Source organism: Equus przewalskii, chromosome 2 (genome assembly GCF_037783145.1).
Source record: "Equus przewalskii isolate Varuska chromosome 2, EquPr2, whole genome shotgun sequence".
Taxonomy (NCBI): Eukaryota; Metazoa; Chordata; class Mammalia; order Perissodactyla; family Equidae; genus Equus; species Equus przewalskii.
This window is the reverse complement of record NC_091832.1, coordinates 82577470-82595300: the sequence shown is the minus strand read 5'-3', so window position 1 is coordinate 82595300 and position 17831 is coordinate 82577470. Positions and strand designations below refer to the sequence as shown.

At 34.5% G+C, this 17831-nt stretch overlaps 1 protein-coding gene across 5 annotated transcripts in view; it reads right to left on the bottom strand.

Moving 5' to 3' along the window:
* LRBA (LPS responsive beige-like anchor protein) overlaps positions 1-17831 on the bottom strand; it is a 706265-nt gene that overhangs the window by 483311 nt on the left and 205123 nt on the right. For all 5 annotated transcript variants that reach the window (XM_070611607.1, XM_070611606.1, XM_070611608.1 and 2 more), the window contains exons 32-34: positions 8045-8123; positions 6437-6570; positions 927-988 (exon numbers count right to left, since the gene is read on the bottom strand). In XM_070611607.1, the coding sequence (XP_070467708.1) occupies positions 927-988; positions 6437-6570; positions 8045-8123 (275 nt within the window). The remainder of the gene's footprint in view (positions 1-926; positions 989-6436; positions 6571-8044; positions 8124-17831) is intronic.

Below are 17831 nucleotides of genomic sequence, written 5' to 3'. Positions count from 1 at the left end.
CCATCAGCACAGTCTAAATAAATTTGGCAATATAGGCACTAAAATGAATAAATCGATGCAAAGAAACATTAATTTTGCATTATCCTTATTCGTCAGGCAAGTAAACCATAAGAGTTGTAAATGAAGGTCAAAGGTTTTGAAATGGGTCAGAACCCTTGACCTCTAGACCAATATCCTTCCTATTAAAAAAGGCTATTTTAAAGTTTTAAGTAGGGGAATTTACTACCAAGCAAGATATCATTTTTAAAAGACTACAAAGAAAACCCTCAATAAAAACATTCATCTGTTTAATTGCAAAACAGAAAAGAAAACATCATAGGATCCATGATTTTTACATAAGTTTTTAAAAAATCATTAAAGTTTACCACATGAAGTATAAGGTTTCTGAACACTGAAAGCAATTTTGCTTTTAGGAATTTATTTACTACATCTTATTTTGATGGCTGCCATATTTTTGTTGATGTTTTTCCAAGTCTACTCTGTATGTCAAAAGTAATTAGCAATGACAAGAATTCAAAATTATTTATCACTCATTTTATAACCTCTGCACAAAAGGGAAGTAAACCCATTATTCCCAGAGGAGTCAGAGTGGCACTCCACAAGGTATAAAAATAAATCTGTTTCTATAACCTTAATATATGCAGCAAAGAAATTTAGCCATCTCAAGATCATTTGATCTGGACATTTTTTAATGTGACTGTAAACATTTCTGTTTCTCATTCATCTATCTGATTTCTCTCACTTACTTTAAAATTATCTGCTAGTATCAAACACAGGAAGTAATCCTTTTGCAATACAAATAAGATTATTTTAAAACTGCAAACTCAAAACTCTACTATAGAAAAATTTCTAATAAAACAACTATAACTTCCTTGCAAATTCATGCGAGAATTTACTTTAATTGCACTTTTATTCTTGTCACTCACCTGAGAACACAGCAGCATAACCAACTCCACAACTGAGCTACTAGCCTTCATGCAAACCAGACCTATTTTAAAGAGAATTTTAAAAGAAATTACAAAGTTAAAAAAAAATATGAGGGATTTATTTGTTATACGACTTTATCCAAATTGGTTTTTAAAATAAAATTTAACATCTTGCTAAGACCAAACCATACACATTTGATCATATGAGTAAATGAGGTATTCTGCATTTACTTTAAATTTGGCATCAAAACTACAACAATTTTTGTAAGCTATTTCATTTCACCTTTCAAACTACTAAAACATTTATTAAAACTTCATATATAATGACATTTCACAATACTCATAGAAATGTGCACAACATATGCCATATTGATCAATATCATCTATATGTTGTTTTGGAGAGAGCTGATTGTTATACATGCAGAGAAGGGAAATGGCTCCCTGACCTTTGCTTTCTCCACCACACTCTCTCCCTTCAACCCTCTAGCTATCAATCAAGTTTCCATTTTGTTTCATGGCAGCAGACATCCCAAACACTCTTATTAGTACCTTGACCCGTGACCTCACACTAAACCTTAACAGAAGTGCAAGCCGTTGTCTGTTCTATATTCTTGATTTCTTATAAATAAATTCACTTAAATTTTCTCTTTTATGTTTCATTTGGGTTCACCAAAAATATCTCAGGAAGGAACTTTTATACAGTTATACCTGTCTAAGCAATTCTTTAGTTTTAATTACCAATAAAATCTAAAGTAGTTCATTCAAAGAACATTTTACAAACAGTATCTTAAAAAAAAGCAATGCCAATAATTAAAAGCATTAAATTACACTAATAATCAGAAAAATTATCATTTTTTATTCCATATTTTTCTAAACAAACGTAAATTTAGGTTCCAGAGTGTAACGACTAAAATAATTCCTGGTGGCACTTAGGCACTCTACAGAATTACCTTCTTTCTTTCGCCCCACAAAAGCTCTTCCAGGCATCCTATCCCATCCTATTCCTTTCTTTAATCTTCTTACTCTATAGTTCTTTCTCTTTCCCTCTCTTAGTCATGATGCCTTATACCTACTGATGGCACATGTTGGCATTTTGTAGCCTTACAAACAGCATTCAAGTTAAACAGGTTGTTCACCCTCTTGACTTTTTAGAAAACTTAGAACCATTTTTCTCAATGTCTGAAAAATATATATCATAAAAATGATAGTAATAGTGTCAGCACTGGCATGAAAATTAGCTATAGAACATCTACATGTTCCATTAAGTAGGTCCTTAACTAGACTAGATTGTGGTTTCTGTAGAGCTAAGATGAGCATAGCTCCTCAGGATAATGCCAAGGTCTGAAAGGAAGGGCATACCAATACTCCATCTCCCATTGCTGGTGTAGCTCTCTGCTGGTCTGAAATCTTGTCACTTTTCACGAAATGTAACCCAATGACAAGAAGTTCCACAGACTTTAGCTTCAAATGACACTACTTCCAGCAAGTAAATTCAGATCTTTCTACAACTAGGTCATTATTCTTTACTGCTTTATTCTAAAAGAACCAGAATTCCTACCAACTTTCCATTTACGGCAAGGCGTTTGGGCCCCGATATGGCTCAGCCTTTTATACATCCACTCAGATAATGAACAATAATGATAAAAAGGGCCTTGGGTCATCCAAAGTTAGAAAGATTATAGGTGTTCTTTTGTCGCTTTTACAACATATCATAGGATAATTCAATACTTATATACTTAAGAAAAAATTATATATTTCAGTCGATTTCTCAATAATAAACTAGCAAATCAAAGGTTGATGCTACATAGTTGGATGTGAAGATTTAGTAAAAAGAATATACATATATCCACTGATCAGTGAGTGAGTGCTCAATGATAGTAAAATGTCAAATAACATTTCCTAGTTTGATTAGAACAGTTCCTGTGTTTCTTGGAGTGGGGTTTTGTAGATTTGTAAAGGATGGGGAGGGGGGTCACGGTGGATGGTATATTAAATTTTAAATGAGAAAGGGCTTTAGAGGACAGAAGAGACCTTATATTAGACTTCTAATACTAAGCTCCCTGCCAAAAGGGCATTGATACTATAAACACAAATATATAACCTTGGGAGTAAACAAACAGGAGATAATCCCAATAAAGGACTTGGTATCAAATTATATAACTTACTCATATCTCTCTCTATATCAGAACTAAATTTCTGCCTCTGGGTGACACTGGTGGCATGTATAAAAAAGCAAGAAACAAATTATAAACCAGTAAATCTGTCTTCAGATTTACATTCAGACTCTAAGAATTATCCAAAGGAAGGCCCTAAAACAACACTTAAAGTGAAGTTGTAAGTGATCGCAGAAGTTTCAATTTTCATTTTAAACACATACATCCTATTACTGCTCCTGTTAGCAGAAAGTAAACAAGATACTGTAGGCTCAGAGATCTAAATAAGCTCATAATCTGACTTCTCTAAAAGCCTCTCAGAATAATAGTAGGATTCAGTTTGCTTGGTCTTATTTTCGGTTGTTTCTTCAGAGATACAGAACTTTAGTCTCTTCAAAAAAAGACAAATTCAGGATGTCAAAGCCAAGAGTTTTATACTTTTCTGGAGTTTCATCAACAAAAACCACTGTAATTTCTTCACCACAGACTATTTACTCTACCTCTATTACCACTGTTTTTCCTTACTACTAAACTCAGAAATATTAAATGACTCACCAGATATTAAGCTAGTAACATCTGAACACATTAAATTTATCTATCTAAACTCTCAAGTATACCATGAAAAACAGTGATGACCATTCACCATCTGGAATATAAGAATTCTTTCTTTGAAAATATATATTTTAAGTCACTTTAAAGAATTTACAGACAGATAAAGGGATGGTGATAAACATTTTTAGAAGACTGAATAACAATTTAAGCATGATAAACTCAAATTCTTATTCTACATTTTCCTGGTTTTAAAAGTATTTACATATATCCTAACAAGCAATGTCCTTTGGATACAACCAACTGCTCCTCATGAATCTGTAAACATGATATCCATCTGGTAAATACTAATTGCGAAGTTCAAATAAACTTCTAATAGGTTCCAGCTTATCATTAATTCTGGTCTTTTTCCTCGAACTACGTCATTAAATGCAATACTTCAGAAAAGTTGGATCATTCAAAATTTTGTTGAAGAGAGGACAGCCATCTTCTTTGCTCCAGAATTGCAAAAGAGTTTCTTCTATAGATTTACAAACACCATTTAGAATGATCAATCCACTGAATTTTTTCATTTCTACATGAATTTTTCCTTCCAATCATCTTTGTCTACACACCTGCCTTTAGTATTTATTCACTTAGAAACTGTACCAAGTAAATTGTGGTGCATAACCATCATAAATGACGGAAGAGCACTGTCACATGCCTTTTTAGCAAAATGAGATGTTCCAAGTTCTTATCACAAAACATCACATAAATTTTGTAGAATGAAGTCCTTCCTGTTGAATGACGTGCTGAGAAAACCAAATTCCTTTTTATCCACAGAAATATACTGTGCACTAATGAACTCTCAGAGTTTGATGAAATTTATCAATGCTGCTCCCTGTCTTTTCAAATTTATGCTCAGGTGGTCTAATAATTGGTAAAATGTCCCCTTCTGTCAATTTTTTCATCTTACCATTATGGGCAGAAAATGAAAAATTCTGAATTCTTAAGTATATTTAATGAAAGCTAAAAATAAGACCGCAAAGATGGTATCCAGACTTCTTTTATACCAATATTTCTCAACCTTTTTTTCATTATCACTCCTTCCTAAGAAGCCATTTAAGACCATTTTTACTTAATTGTGCCCCCATGAAATTTTAATACTAAAGATATACCATATAGATGTACTGTGGCTCATTGGAAGGTCACAAACCATTGTAATTTCTAATATTTTTGCACTCCCCAAATACTAGATATTTGCTCCCATTGAGAAAACAAATTTGTATCTTCTTAAAATACGATGGAACGCTTTGGGCAATGCAGTAAGAAAACTGAGGGTGATCCAAGAGTGATGATCTACTTCATTAGATCAAACAGTCGATAGCTAAATAAATTATATCCTTTAGCAGATATAATTCCACCACAAACTTAATATTTCTAAAACCTGAACTTTCTTTTTCAAATAAATTCAACGTTACTTTTTCACTATATGGAAATGAGATCATTCATCATCAACTCCATATACATCTACAGTAGAGATGATAATGAAATTCCTATTTCACCTAAAGCTTATTATTTATAACTACAGACAGATATTATAAGGGTCAAAAAGAGTGCTGATATCCCATAGTTAACACTCAGATACAGATGTCTTAAACTATTAACCTACCTATATCTTACATTCCCACTATATCTTTATTTCTACAAAAAGAGGAACTTTTTCACAAGTTTTAAGAAATTCCTTAGGAGATTATCTAGTGACTGTTACCCAACAAAAAATTATAATAACTAAAGCTGTAAGTTGATATTTAAAGAGACTAGAATACAGTTTATTGTGCTTTCCCATGATTTTTCAGCTTTAGGAAAATATAAGTGTCTTATCCTAAACCATCAACCATGCACAGACACAAGCCAGATTTAGCAAACGTTTGGTCCAAACACTTTTGAATGCAAAAATCAATTCTGCACTATCATTAATGAAAGTTCTCTAGCTTCTCCTTAAAAGATTCTAGTTATGGGGACGAAGACTGGTATTTTGAAGTCTGTTTGTTAAGCTCTTAAATAGAACTAACTTTGAAAAGTTGTTCTCTACTGAACGGATAGCTGCTGTGTGAGGAAATTCATCATTAGTCTACTTTCACTTGGTTGAGTTACCTTCTATAATATTTGAAGACACTCATTACCTGGCAAGTTCCCTATGTTAAAAAAAAAAAAGTCCCAATACTCCTCATCCATTCTATAAACAACATGGTTTCCAATTCACTCAGCAACGTACTTTTGTGTGCTATCTAGTTTGACACAATCTCAAAGTACACTACCTAGAAAAGACCCAATGATCGATGTATGATATAAGCATGAGAGAGTACATTACTACTGTTACTTCTACTTATTTGTAAAATAGAATTCTACTAATAGAGACTAATAATGTATTCCTTATTTTCTTAATATGTGGCAATTCCGTGTTGTTTATATAGATCTTAAGTTCAAGTAAAATCCCAGGTAAATGCCCCACTAACTACCATAACACTAGTCTCTCCAATTCTCTATTCACATTGCTGAACGTTAATGTGTTAAAAAAGAGTCTCTCAGTTCTTTGGTTCAATATGTAATTTTCTGCTTCATCTAAATCACTGATAAAAAATCTTGAACAAATTAGAATACAAGACATGATATATTCTCCAAAAGATACAGAAGCCTATGAGACACCTTGTCAAAGGTTGAAAACACTTAAACAGTGAAACTCCACACATCTCTTAATGTCCACTTAAGTTCTTAACTTTGAAATTTAAATATATATAAAAAATGAAATACAGAAAAATCACTTACTTGTTCCTTCTATAAGCAGTTCTTGTCCATGGCTACCCAAAAGTGTCCGAGAAAGAAAAGGTGCAAAATCCACAAAAATTTCTCGCAGAAGAGGAGCTGCTTTTTCCAAAGCATGTTCAAGCCTCTCTGTAATACTAACGGAAAAATGTTAAGTTCTCTGAACTATTCATTAGAATTTATCAATTTCCTGGTTTTCAAAATGAGTTTCCACAGAAACGCAACACTATGTGAAAAATTTAAAATCACCTAAAGACTCATTATTGCCACGCATTTCATTCCTTCTGCCTAAAATGCCCCTTTTTATTCTATTCTATATTGCCACCCCTAGCCCTGACAATCTGGTTGACAACCACTCCAAGGATCAGCTCTGACTGGAAGTCTTAACTGGCCAGTTAAGAACACTTGATTTTAGCTCCACTATAACCTAAACAAACTCTATCACGTCCTTATCAAATTTGTCTAGTCACCATAAAACCATCAGCACCTTGAGTTCAACAACTAGTTTTCATTTGTAAGTCCACAGCTGCAGCATACAGTATAGACTCAATAAATGTTTATAAACTGAAAGAATCAGTTTATATTCTTTGTCATTGATGTCTATCTCCATAACAACTTCTTTCTAAAACAATCTGAACAATCTTTAACTTGAAAATAGTATACTTTATGGGCACATTTATAATCTCAACTTACACATTGAAACATGTCTTTGTGACTATATGTACATATATTCATACGTATATGTCTACACACATAAACACACACATATATATTTAATGAGTTAAAAAACAAGCACCCTGCATTTCAGAAAATTCCAAGGTACCCACAGCCTTAGTTTCTAACTTATAAACCAAACATAAACACAAACAGCCACTGCTTATCTATTATTCACAAAAGGAGTACTTCCTGTTCATACTACCAATAAGAGTTACTACTGAAATTATCAACATGTAAGCTGCTGGAAATTCCTGCTGTCAATAACTATCTCTTCCCAGGTACTACCCTTAATACTACTCCTCTCTACTTATCTCATAGAGCCTCTTACTCCTGGAGGATATCACAACTACAAGGCTACACCTACAGCACCAAGTGCCTATATTTGTGGAGTCCTGTGAATTTCCCAATTGTGGTAAGGAGGATCAAGAACTCTGGCCACAAAGGCTCTAATAGTGGAAAATATTTATAGCATTCCAAATTAAAATTTGAAATGCATATTCCCAATTAAACAAGGTTAATGACAGTAAAAGTCTATCTACAATTCAGTATCATTGTGGCTTTGGTGACTCACAACTTACCTAGTATTTCAGTATTTTTATGGAAGAGGAACAACAAATTCCAAACTTTCAGTCTACAATCATATGAAACCTAAGCCATAAGCTACTAACTACCTGTGTAATTAAATATTTGTTACACATACAGCATTTATTAATCACAAAGTCACTTCTCAAGAACCTTTTACATCTCATAATCTTTAAAAGGAACTTCTAAAATATTCCCAAGTCTCTAAATGTCATGTACATTTAAAAAGTAAAGTTAAAAAACAACTATAGACAGTTTAAAGAGTCATCAAAAGGAATGAATCACAAATATCCAAGTTAGTAGCTTGAATACCTCATATTTGAAACTTGGTCTTGCGGAACTGAGCCAACTGCTGGAACCGACGGCAATTTTGCATTAGATGATCTATCACCTATAAGAGAAAATATTTATTTACAGTAATTTTGTGTTTTTAGATACAAGGGTTCAAACAAAAGGGCTATCTTTATACCAAATCAACAAAAACCACATAATGCATTTTTAACTTCCCATTATAACTTGGATAACATTAAAATCTACCAATTAACAAGGTTTTTCTTGAATTATTTAATACGTAAATCTTAGTTACAAGCTGATTATCACACCAAGCAATCCTTCCATCCATTGGCTGAAGAAGTAATAAAGTATATTCTGACTCACTGAATTGAGGTCATGATTCCTTCTATTCACCATCAAGTGGCAACAGAGATTTACAAGCAGAACCTTCTTAAATGAAGCATAAAACAGAAATAGCTAATTTCAAATTTAGCCTTACATAATTATACTTCCATTACCATGAAAACTGTCCTTATTCAGTCACCAAATAACTTCTGCTATACCTGACAGCTTCTGAATCTTGTACATCTATGTTACTGAACAGCCAGTTCACCCTCTTGTAGTATAAAATGTTCAAACTATTTTGTCCTATGCAAGGGTCATTGTCTTTATGTTTTCAACAAATAACTGTGCTTATAAATTTTACTTGGCAAGAGAAAAATAACCATTAGGAAATTAATTCAGAGTCAAAGAATGGATAGGAACAGAAGCAACATACAGTATGACAAGTCTTGAAAGAGGATAATTTACTAAGACCTAATGAGTCCTAACAAGCGCAAGAAAGTGGGGGGAAAATAAAGTTTCTGTTTAAGAATCAGAATATACAGGATACAGAGTGTCATTCAGTTTAAGCTAGGAGTAGGACATGAAGAAAGAGAAGAGAAGAGCCAATATACTGACCTTCCTCAGGTCAATATATTACAGAGAAGAAAAAAGAAAAAAAGGGACACACACAGTGTCAAATGCCCTCTATGACACAAGTACCATAAGAGCCACTGGAATCTAACTGGGATGGTATCCTAATCACCTGGAATGTATAGGTACAGGAGACTCACATATCTTGCTTGCAGCTGCAATTCAGGAAGTAAAGTTTCAGTTTCTGAAAGCAGTATCCTAAAAGGGTGCTAAGTTAGTATTAGGGTAAATGTAGACTGAAATCTCATTACAATTCTATAGAAGAATAGACCAAGAAAGATAGCAAACCTATTGAAGCAAATGAAACAAAGAATATGCAAAGCTGATAAGGAGAAAAGAGAGGCTCAAGGATCCTGGAATCTACGCACTATCAGAGGTCTGATGCTTTTGATCTGTTCTCAAAACTTCAGGCATGGGTATGCTGGAAGCACCTACAGGAGACGACGTAGTGTGGACAGAAAGAGAATAGAAGAAGAAATGCTCATCTAGAATGTAGAAAGAAAGATGACAGAAACAGATGAGAAGGTAGAAAAGCAGCCTCTGACATCTGGGAGCTGGCCTGATAATAGCCAACTAGGTCCTGATGTTAGGAGCTGGCTTACAACCCACAGCTAGGTCTTGGTGTCTCTCATTGAATGTAAACAATTTCATAGACCATCAACATCAGACAAAGCTAAACCGTGACCATGACAAATAAACATAACACAATATCATTCTGTAATAGTGTCCCAACAGACAAAAATATGAACTCCATCCAAATAACAAAGATGGTCAGATACGCCAAATCCTAATAGGAATGACTGCTGTTTCTTTACAAATATAGCTTTAGCCTCAGTCAAGTCTTCCATGCGTCTAGATAAGATTTATCAGGATGTCTAATTATAGAATTACCCATGCTTCCTGACAGTATCCAATTCAAAAGTAAACCCCACTTCCTTAATCCCTCCCCAAAATCACCAAAAACAAGCTCAAATCTTGTAATAACTCTTTTCTAACACTCTATTACTGAGATGCCCCAAGTTTTCTCATTGTATGCATTCTTCCTCACTGGACTAACTTATTCCACCAAAGGTTTATCCCCGGTTGTCTGGCCAGATGATATTGGCAAAGAATTTAGATGAAGTCAGGCAGAGAAAGACAGCAATCATCGGCTTATGTAAAAAGAACCAGAATTAAAGAAATCACTGAGAATTCCTTTCCTTAATAAAGTATTTCATCATGGTAAAATGCACATTTTTCCACATGGTAGCATCTCTCAAATCAACGTATTTTACAACGAAAGGCATGTTAACAATTGTTGTCAGCCAGAACTTGAGACCTAATTGTAAGAAAACACAATGGACAAAATCAAGAAAGCACCAGAATCAAATACGAGATTTGGTAAAAGACTAAATGAGGAAGAATTGTGTGGCTATTTGAAATCTTTATTCTGCCAATCTACAAAGCAATATTACATACACTAGAGGAGAAACAATTGAATAATCTAAACATATTGTCTGAGTATAATGATTTGCTTGAGGTGAAGATGAATATCTAAGAACTAAGGGCCCTCCTGTAGTTTGGTTCCAAAGGTACAAGTCATGGGAGACCATCTCTATCACCTTCCTACTACTAAAGAACTCCAAATGTGGCAGTAAATGTAATCAGGCTTAAAAACTTAAAGTCTCACCTGAGAATCTATCATCTTCTGTTACAACTATAATCAGGTTTTTTCCCATTATGACCACAATATAAAAACACTGTGCTTGAAAGAGCAAAAGGTCCCTCTTTCCCAAACTTCTTGAACTAGGCAACCAAAAGCAGTCAGCTGGAACAGATCAAGGAAAGGATCTGCACCAGAGTAGGGGCTACACTGATCTGGAGCAAGGTATAGGAGCCCAAACAATGTGGGGAGAGCATTTAAGTAGAAGAGAACACTAGGGACCGGCCCTGGGCCCAAGTTCGAGCACTCTGCTTCAGCAGCCCAGGGTTTCACCAGTTTGGATCCTGATTGCAGACATGGCATCGCTCATCAGGCCACTGAGGTGGTGTCCCATATGCCACAACTAGAAGGACCCACAACTAAAATATGCAACTATGTACTGGGGGGATTTGGGGAGAAAAAGCAGGAAAAAAAAAAAAAGATTGGCAACAGTTGTTAGCTCAGGTGCCAATCTTTAAAAAAAAAAGAGAACACTAAAAAGAACTTTGAGGTATGGCTTGAAATTAAGGGTATCTGTGTGAATTACCAGTTTCACTAAATATGGGTATATATAAAAGTATATATACAATCATTCACATTAATACCTATATATATAGTCCCTAGCTCCTGAGAGGACCTGGGAGCAGCAATACCCTAACATCTAATGTCAAGATTCTGGTTTCTAAATGCTATTCTCCACTAAAAGAGAGAAATGGCTGATTCGAGATCTGTAGAAGAAAAGTACTAAATGAACTTGAAACATCTAATTTTGTGTTTTAGAAAGCAAAAGCAAAGAAATGCTCAAGGAATGATAGGATATGTCACAAAGACATAAGCCAGCTTGAAAAGACTCCTACTGACCAAACTGCACACAACTTGACCATCAAAATACATAATGATACTAACTGATTACAACCCATCCAATAAAATAGGAAGCCATGAGGCCATATTGATATGATAAATTAATCTGAGGAACAGGATATTTAAATAATTTCAAAGTACCTCCCCACAAAACACATTAATTGCAAAAGGGAAACTGATTCAACCTCAAGCCCCCTCCTCCATTTCCCAGAGATCAGGGAGTGCGACTGAAAGTTCCAATCCTCTGATCACATGGCTGGTTCTCCTGGCAACCAACCCCACCCTTGAGGATTAAATTAAAGTACTTAGACCCGGAACCATAGTAAATACATAAGGAAAGATAGCTTCCTTTCCTACTCTTCTACTCTCTGACTGCTTTTAAAATACTTAAAGTTATCATGCTTCCCTTCAGTGTGTATACTTCGGGCTGAAAACACCCAAATTCTTCAACAATTATTCATGTGACATTGAGTACAGGTAACTTAAATGAGATGAAGCTTATAAAACGTCTTAAAACATTCATTATAAAAACTTAAGAAAGAAACCAAAGGTAAATTCTGTTGAAAAATCTAGAAAGTGTAAAGCAAAGAATCAATCCCAGATTTAACTGTTATAAAAAGTGGACTTCCAACAATTTCATTTATCAGACTGGTATAAAACAAAACACAGCTATAGAGGCAGGCCTGGTGGCGTAGTGGTTAAGTTCACGCACTCCTCTTTAGTGGCCTGTGGTTTGCAGGTTCAGATCCCAGGCATGGACCTAGCACCGCTGATCAAGTCACATTGTATCGGCATTGCACATAAAATAGAGGAAAATTGTCACAGATGTTAGCTCAGCAACAATCTTCCTCAAGCAAAAAAACAAAAAGAAGAGGACGATTGACAACAGATGTTAGCCCAGAGCCAATCTTCCTCACACACACAAAAACACAGCCATAAACATTTGGTAAATCTACTCACTGTCCTCTACAAGAAACTACTTCATTAAAAGCCTGTCACTGTCTCACACCACTCCCACAATTTCCTCAGGCTCACTTCAATTGTGTCTGGTCATTTTGATTTAACTTGCTCTTTTAGGTAAGGCAAATAAAGTTAATTCTGGGTATAGATAAACACAGCCAGGCTCTAATCAGGGGTTTTGTAGATTTAACTGATTAACAAACAGCAAGGATCTGGGACAACTTGACCTTCCCTGAAACATGCTTGATCTTTAGGCAGAACTTGATCAATAATCAGCAGTTCTGATACCAGGTCTCAGCCAAAGAGAAAGATCCAGAAATCTAGACTGTTTGATCCCCCACAGGTTTGGTTCTTTTGGGTAGAGGGCATAGCAGCAATCTTCTACAATTAACCTCTGGATAGTTACTGAGCCTACCTCTTAGGGTGAGCATATTCCTGTAAGGAAGTTATCCACAGTGAATCTCTTTTCCATAACACATTTCCTTCCCCTTCCCTTGATAATCACAGTTGACTTTCCTTTTTACCAAAATTTTGTTTATTGCTGACCTTCCTCTCATCCTCACCATCCTGCTAAAACTGACAGTTAACTGTACATAAAAACTCTATCAGAAGCCAGCCCCGTGGCCAAGTGGTTAAACTCCCACACTCCACTTCAGCAACCCAGGGTTTCGCTGGTTCAGATCCTGGGCTCAGACCTGGCACTGCTCATCAGAGCATGCTGAGGCGGCATCCCACATGGCACAGCCAGAGGCACTCACAACTAGAATATACAACTATGTACTGGGGGGCTTTGGGGAGAAGAAGAAGAAGAAAAAAAGGAAGATTGGCAACAGATGTTAGCTCAGGTGCCAATCTTTAAAAAAAAAAAAAAAAACTGGGGGCCTCTCAGTGGCACAGCAGTTAACTGGGCACGTTCCACTTAAGCGGTGGGGGTTCACCAGTTCAGATCCCAGGTGCGGACATGGCACCACTTGGCACACCATGCTGTGGTAGGCATCCCACATAGAAAGTAGAAGAAGATGGGCATGGATGTTAGCTCAGGGCCAGTCTTCCTCAGCGAAAAAAAAGAGGAGGATTGGCAGGAGTTAGCTCAGGGCTAATCTTCCTCAAAAAAAAAAAAACTAACAAATTGAATCAAATCTATTCTAATGCGCAGGATTATAAAATAAAAGTACATATATCGATTTCCATTTCACCATCAAAAGATTTCCATTTTTGCGTTTTTCACAATTAAATCTCAAACTAGAGGGCAAAACAAGGTGAAGACGGTAAAATTTTTCACTCTTCAATATTTGGCATTTCTGAGAGTCAGGTCCAATCCTTCTGTTCTCACACAACACTCAAGAGAGTATTTCAGAGACCGAATAGCTTTATCACACTCAGTTAATAACACGTGCTATTTTCTAAATTCTTGACATCAGTATGATCATTGAACTATGGCTGGTCACTCACTTTTAATACCAATGATTAATTAAATATTTCTGAGCTTTATTTTTTTAGTTGGTGGTAGTTTTCAAAGACCATCTGTATTTAGAGTATATCAGACATTTTCTCTAAAAGGACTACTGACAGATTTTCTTGAACTTTTCTGAACTTGATAAAAAGGAACAGAGAAGGTCCCATCTACTTAAAAGTAGAGACAGAAGTAATAAATATCAAGAAAACGTTTGTATGAGGCTTTAGGCAGTAGTTGTAAAACAAATTTAGCTTTTACTGAGCCAATTGATCGTAATTTTAATGGCCTAAAATGCTTGTTAAAACTTTGAAAAAAACAAGGAGCAATGGTGACTCTAAATAAAACAATAACAAAAATGCTTTCCTGACACTACCTTTGAAGTAATGCCAATTTTCAAACCCAAAAGAGACTAGCAGAAAGGCATTTTTACAATGTGGCCTTTTTAAATCATAAGAAGACACGTTACCAACAAAGATACATAAATCAACTAGCAATAGTTTTAAGAAAAACAATCACATGAAAAAAAAACTAAATATATCAGTAATTTCACACCAGATTGCCCTTCATTCTTGTCAGAGAGAAAATGTAATTTCCAAATACATTCTGCATTTTTTCACCTCAGATGAAAATCATAAATTTATGACAAATTTATTGTTTTAAGTTAATTTGATACTAAATATTTTCAACAGATGATCACACATATGTAAATACAGAAGCTACTTCCAACATGTCCAATGACACTGACTTATCTTTTCCTTATCCTTGCACTGATAAACTGGCTCCTTCAATCTGACAGTTTTCCAGACATTCAAAAGAACAAATAGGAAAATGCAAATAGATCATCTGTCTAGCATCTATCCAGGGAATAGCCAATTGTTTATTCAAGGTCCCAAGAGTCTAAGTAAACAGTGTCCTTTGCAATAAAGTATTGTTAAAACAAATGCCAATATTTAATCCCTAAATACTGTATTTTTTAACTGCCCTCTGTTTCCCTTTTTCCCCCTCTCTCCCCAACCAGTTCAGAGGCGGATGGGATGGTCTATATGCCCAGTAAAAACTCTTCATTAAATAAAAACAACTTTATTGAATGAGTAAAGATAAGCCTCTTGGGTCAAATCTTACACAAAGCAAAGAATCAAGTATTTTCCTTCAACATTAAAAATAAACATACTAATTAATAATATGCATGGCTCTAATAAACAGAATAGAGCCTAACAGTATAGTAAGTACTATAATTATTAAAGTTTGCAAATTAGCAAACACCTAGCATATAAATTACTGAAGAACAGTGTATTTGGTTCCTTTATTGGGTTAGCTTCAATTTTGTTTTAATAATTTATGCTTTGCATCATGGTAGAAACACACCGTATTTGCTTTGCATCATGGTAGAAACACACCGTGGCATATTTGAAAAAAGAGTAACGGCATCTTAACACGTTTTGTTCTAGGCAATTAAACCTTTGCTAAGGAGTAACTTCAAAATTTCCAGATTTTTATATACTTACTAAAAACTGTTTTCTTTTTTGGTTTTCTTTGAAAATATGCATATACAAATGGTATACCTTGTTCTTTGACGAATATCTTTTACCACTTATTAAAACAGCGTTGCCATTGTTCTTATTATACTTTTTTGCTAATAAAATGCTACAGAAGCTAAGGGATATTATTCAAACTAAAACTTAAAATTTGTATGATAATCAAAATTTGTATACTAGTCATAGTTTTAATAATGTACAATGTTCTAAAATGTAAACAAATTCTCGATTTTTTGCAGAATTATAAACTTCTTTGGGTGATAATATTTTGAAAGAAGAATCTCTGACCTTACACAAAGTTGACAAGTTCTAATTCTTTTTCTGGGATCCAAGTCTACCCAGTCCTAGTTCTTCTTTAACTGTGCCACATGTAAAATTTTGACATCCCATTTTGATATCAAAATTCCGAAATGGTTTAAATGTTTTTGGTAGAAAACTCATATTTTATGCTTCATAATCACAAGGTTTCTTCCAAGGAAATTCTCATTTTTGCTAATGTACCATGTACTATCAAGTATATTTTTTATTAACCAATAATCTGTTACTGAATTTGAGCAATTCAGTTTTTGTTGCTGACTCACTGTAAAATTCAGAATTGAAGTCCTCCCAAGGCACAAAGGTTTAAGGTCCACAGAAACAGATATTAACTATAGTTTCATATAAAGAAAACAATCTTAGATCAAACCAAGACTAATACCTAACTTACCCAGATCTGCAAAAATAAACTGCTCAGCTCAGCATGTAATTACAACAACAACCGATTCATCCACAAATCATTTTTCCCAAATCGTGCTTGAACCAGAGGAAGGAAAATAAACTTCAATACATATAGCCTACTTATTTTTTGAATGGCAAATAACTTAAATCAAGAAATCTACCAAAAGAAAACTTCTGTTAAAAATATTGATAGCAGAGAGATAACTCTTTATTTGTGGAGTTTGGAGGCCAAGTGAAAAGAGAACAGGGTACAAGAACAAGTATGGCAGCGCGTAAAGCGGGGCTGTAGGAGGCTAATAAGTAGGACGACCGAAAACACTAGATTGCTTAGATTTTTCTTACCAAGACAGTAATGTTCATGGCAGCAGTTAATGGAATGGAATAAAAGTAACAAGCGATAACGGGACACCATATAAAAATGACAACAAGAGCACAGTGAAAGAAGAGGAGGAAAGGAAGAGTCAGGTATGGAAACCAAACAAATGATAAAAAGAAAGACCATCATTATAAAGACTTGAAAGGACTTAAAAAGGAATGAATAAAATAATTCATTTAAAAATAAATTCATTAGAAAATAAAGGGGACTAGAGAGGAAAAGGAAAGAGGTAAAAATTCTAGCCTAAAATGGAAAAGCCTGGGAACTATCTGAGAAATACCACCACCACAAATTATACAAATTTAAATAATGGGGGTGGTGTGGGGGAAGAAGGTACATTAGGGGCTGGATGGAAGGTTTTGTGGGATTTTGCCAATAAATACAATAGTCTCCAAGACAGCAAACTATTTTGTAATTCTGCCTAAAGTTCTTCAAGGTGATTCTTTTATATTAAAATGGATTTACTGAAAAAAATATAATGGCTTCAGAAAGAAATTTATTATACTGTTATACATCAAATATTGCCCATTAATCTCAGCGTTCTTTCTGTTTCTTACCTCTTCTGAAGACCACATGATTTAAATTTTGAAAAATATATTTAAAAGCAATCAGAGGATCCCATTTGTCCTATAATCTGAAATTACAGGACAACGTATTCAAAATAAGATGAAAATATTTTACTCAGTGTACTGTGAACCTCTGAACTTACTACATTTGCTCTTGGAGGTTATTAGGAATTCACTATTACTGAATTAAAATGATGGCATGAAGTTTCATAGATATTAATAACTTCTGCCTTTTTCCCAACTGAGGTTGGTCTAGAAAAATCACAGTTGATCTTTTTTAAAGGGTTTTTGATGGGGGTGGAAGAACAGAAATTTGTATAAACAGCCCAAAATAGATTACCAAATTGTTTCTCCTCCAAAGTAAAAAAGAAACAATAAGGAAGAAGAAAAATCTGCTAGGTTCTACACTTATTTTCCTTTATATTTTCTCACTAAAACAATGATGAATAATGTAACAAATGTACCACACTACTGTAAGATGTTAATAATAGGGGAATGGGGAGGGGGTTGGGTTGAGGGGGATACTTAGGAACTCTGTACATTACATTCAATTTTTCTGTAACCTAAAATTAATCTAAAAAATAGATTAATTTTTTTTAAATTTTTAATAAAATAAAAAGCAAGGCAGCACAAAACACTATCTACTACCACTGCAGCTTTTGGTTTCGGGGTGGAAATCTTTTTCAATAACTAGTTTTT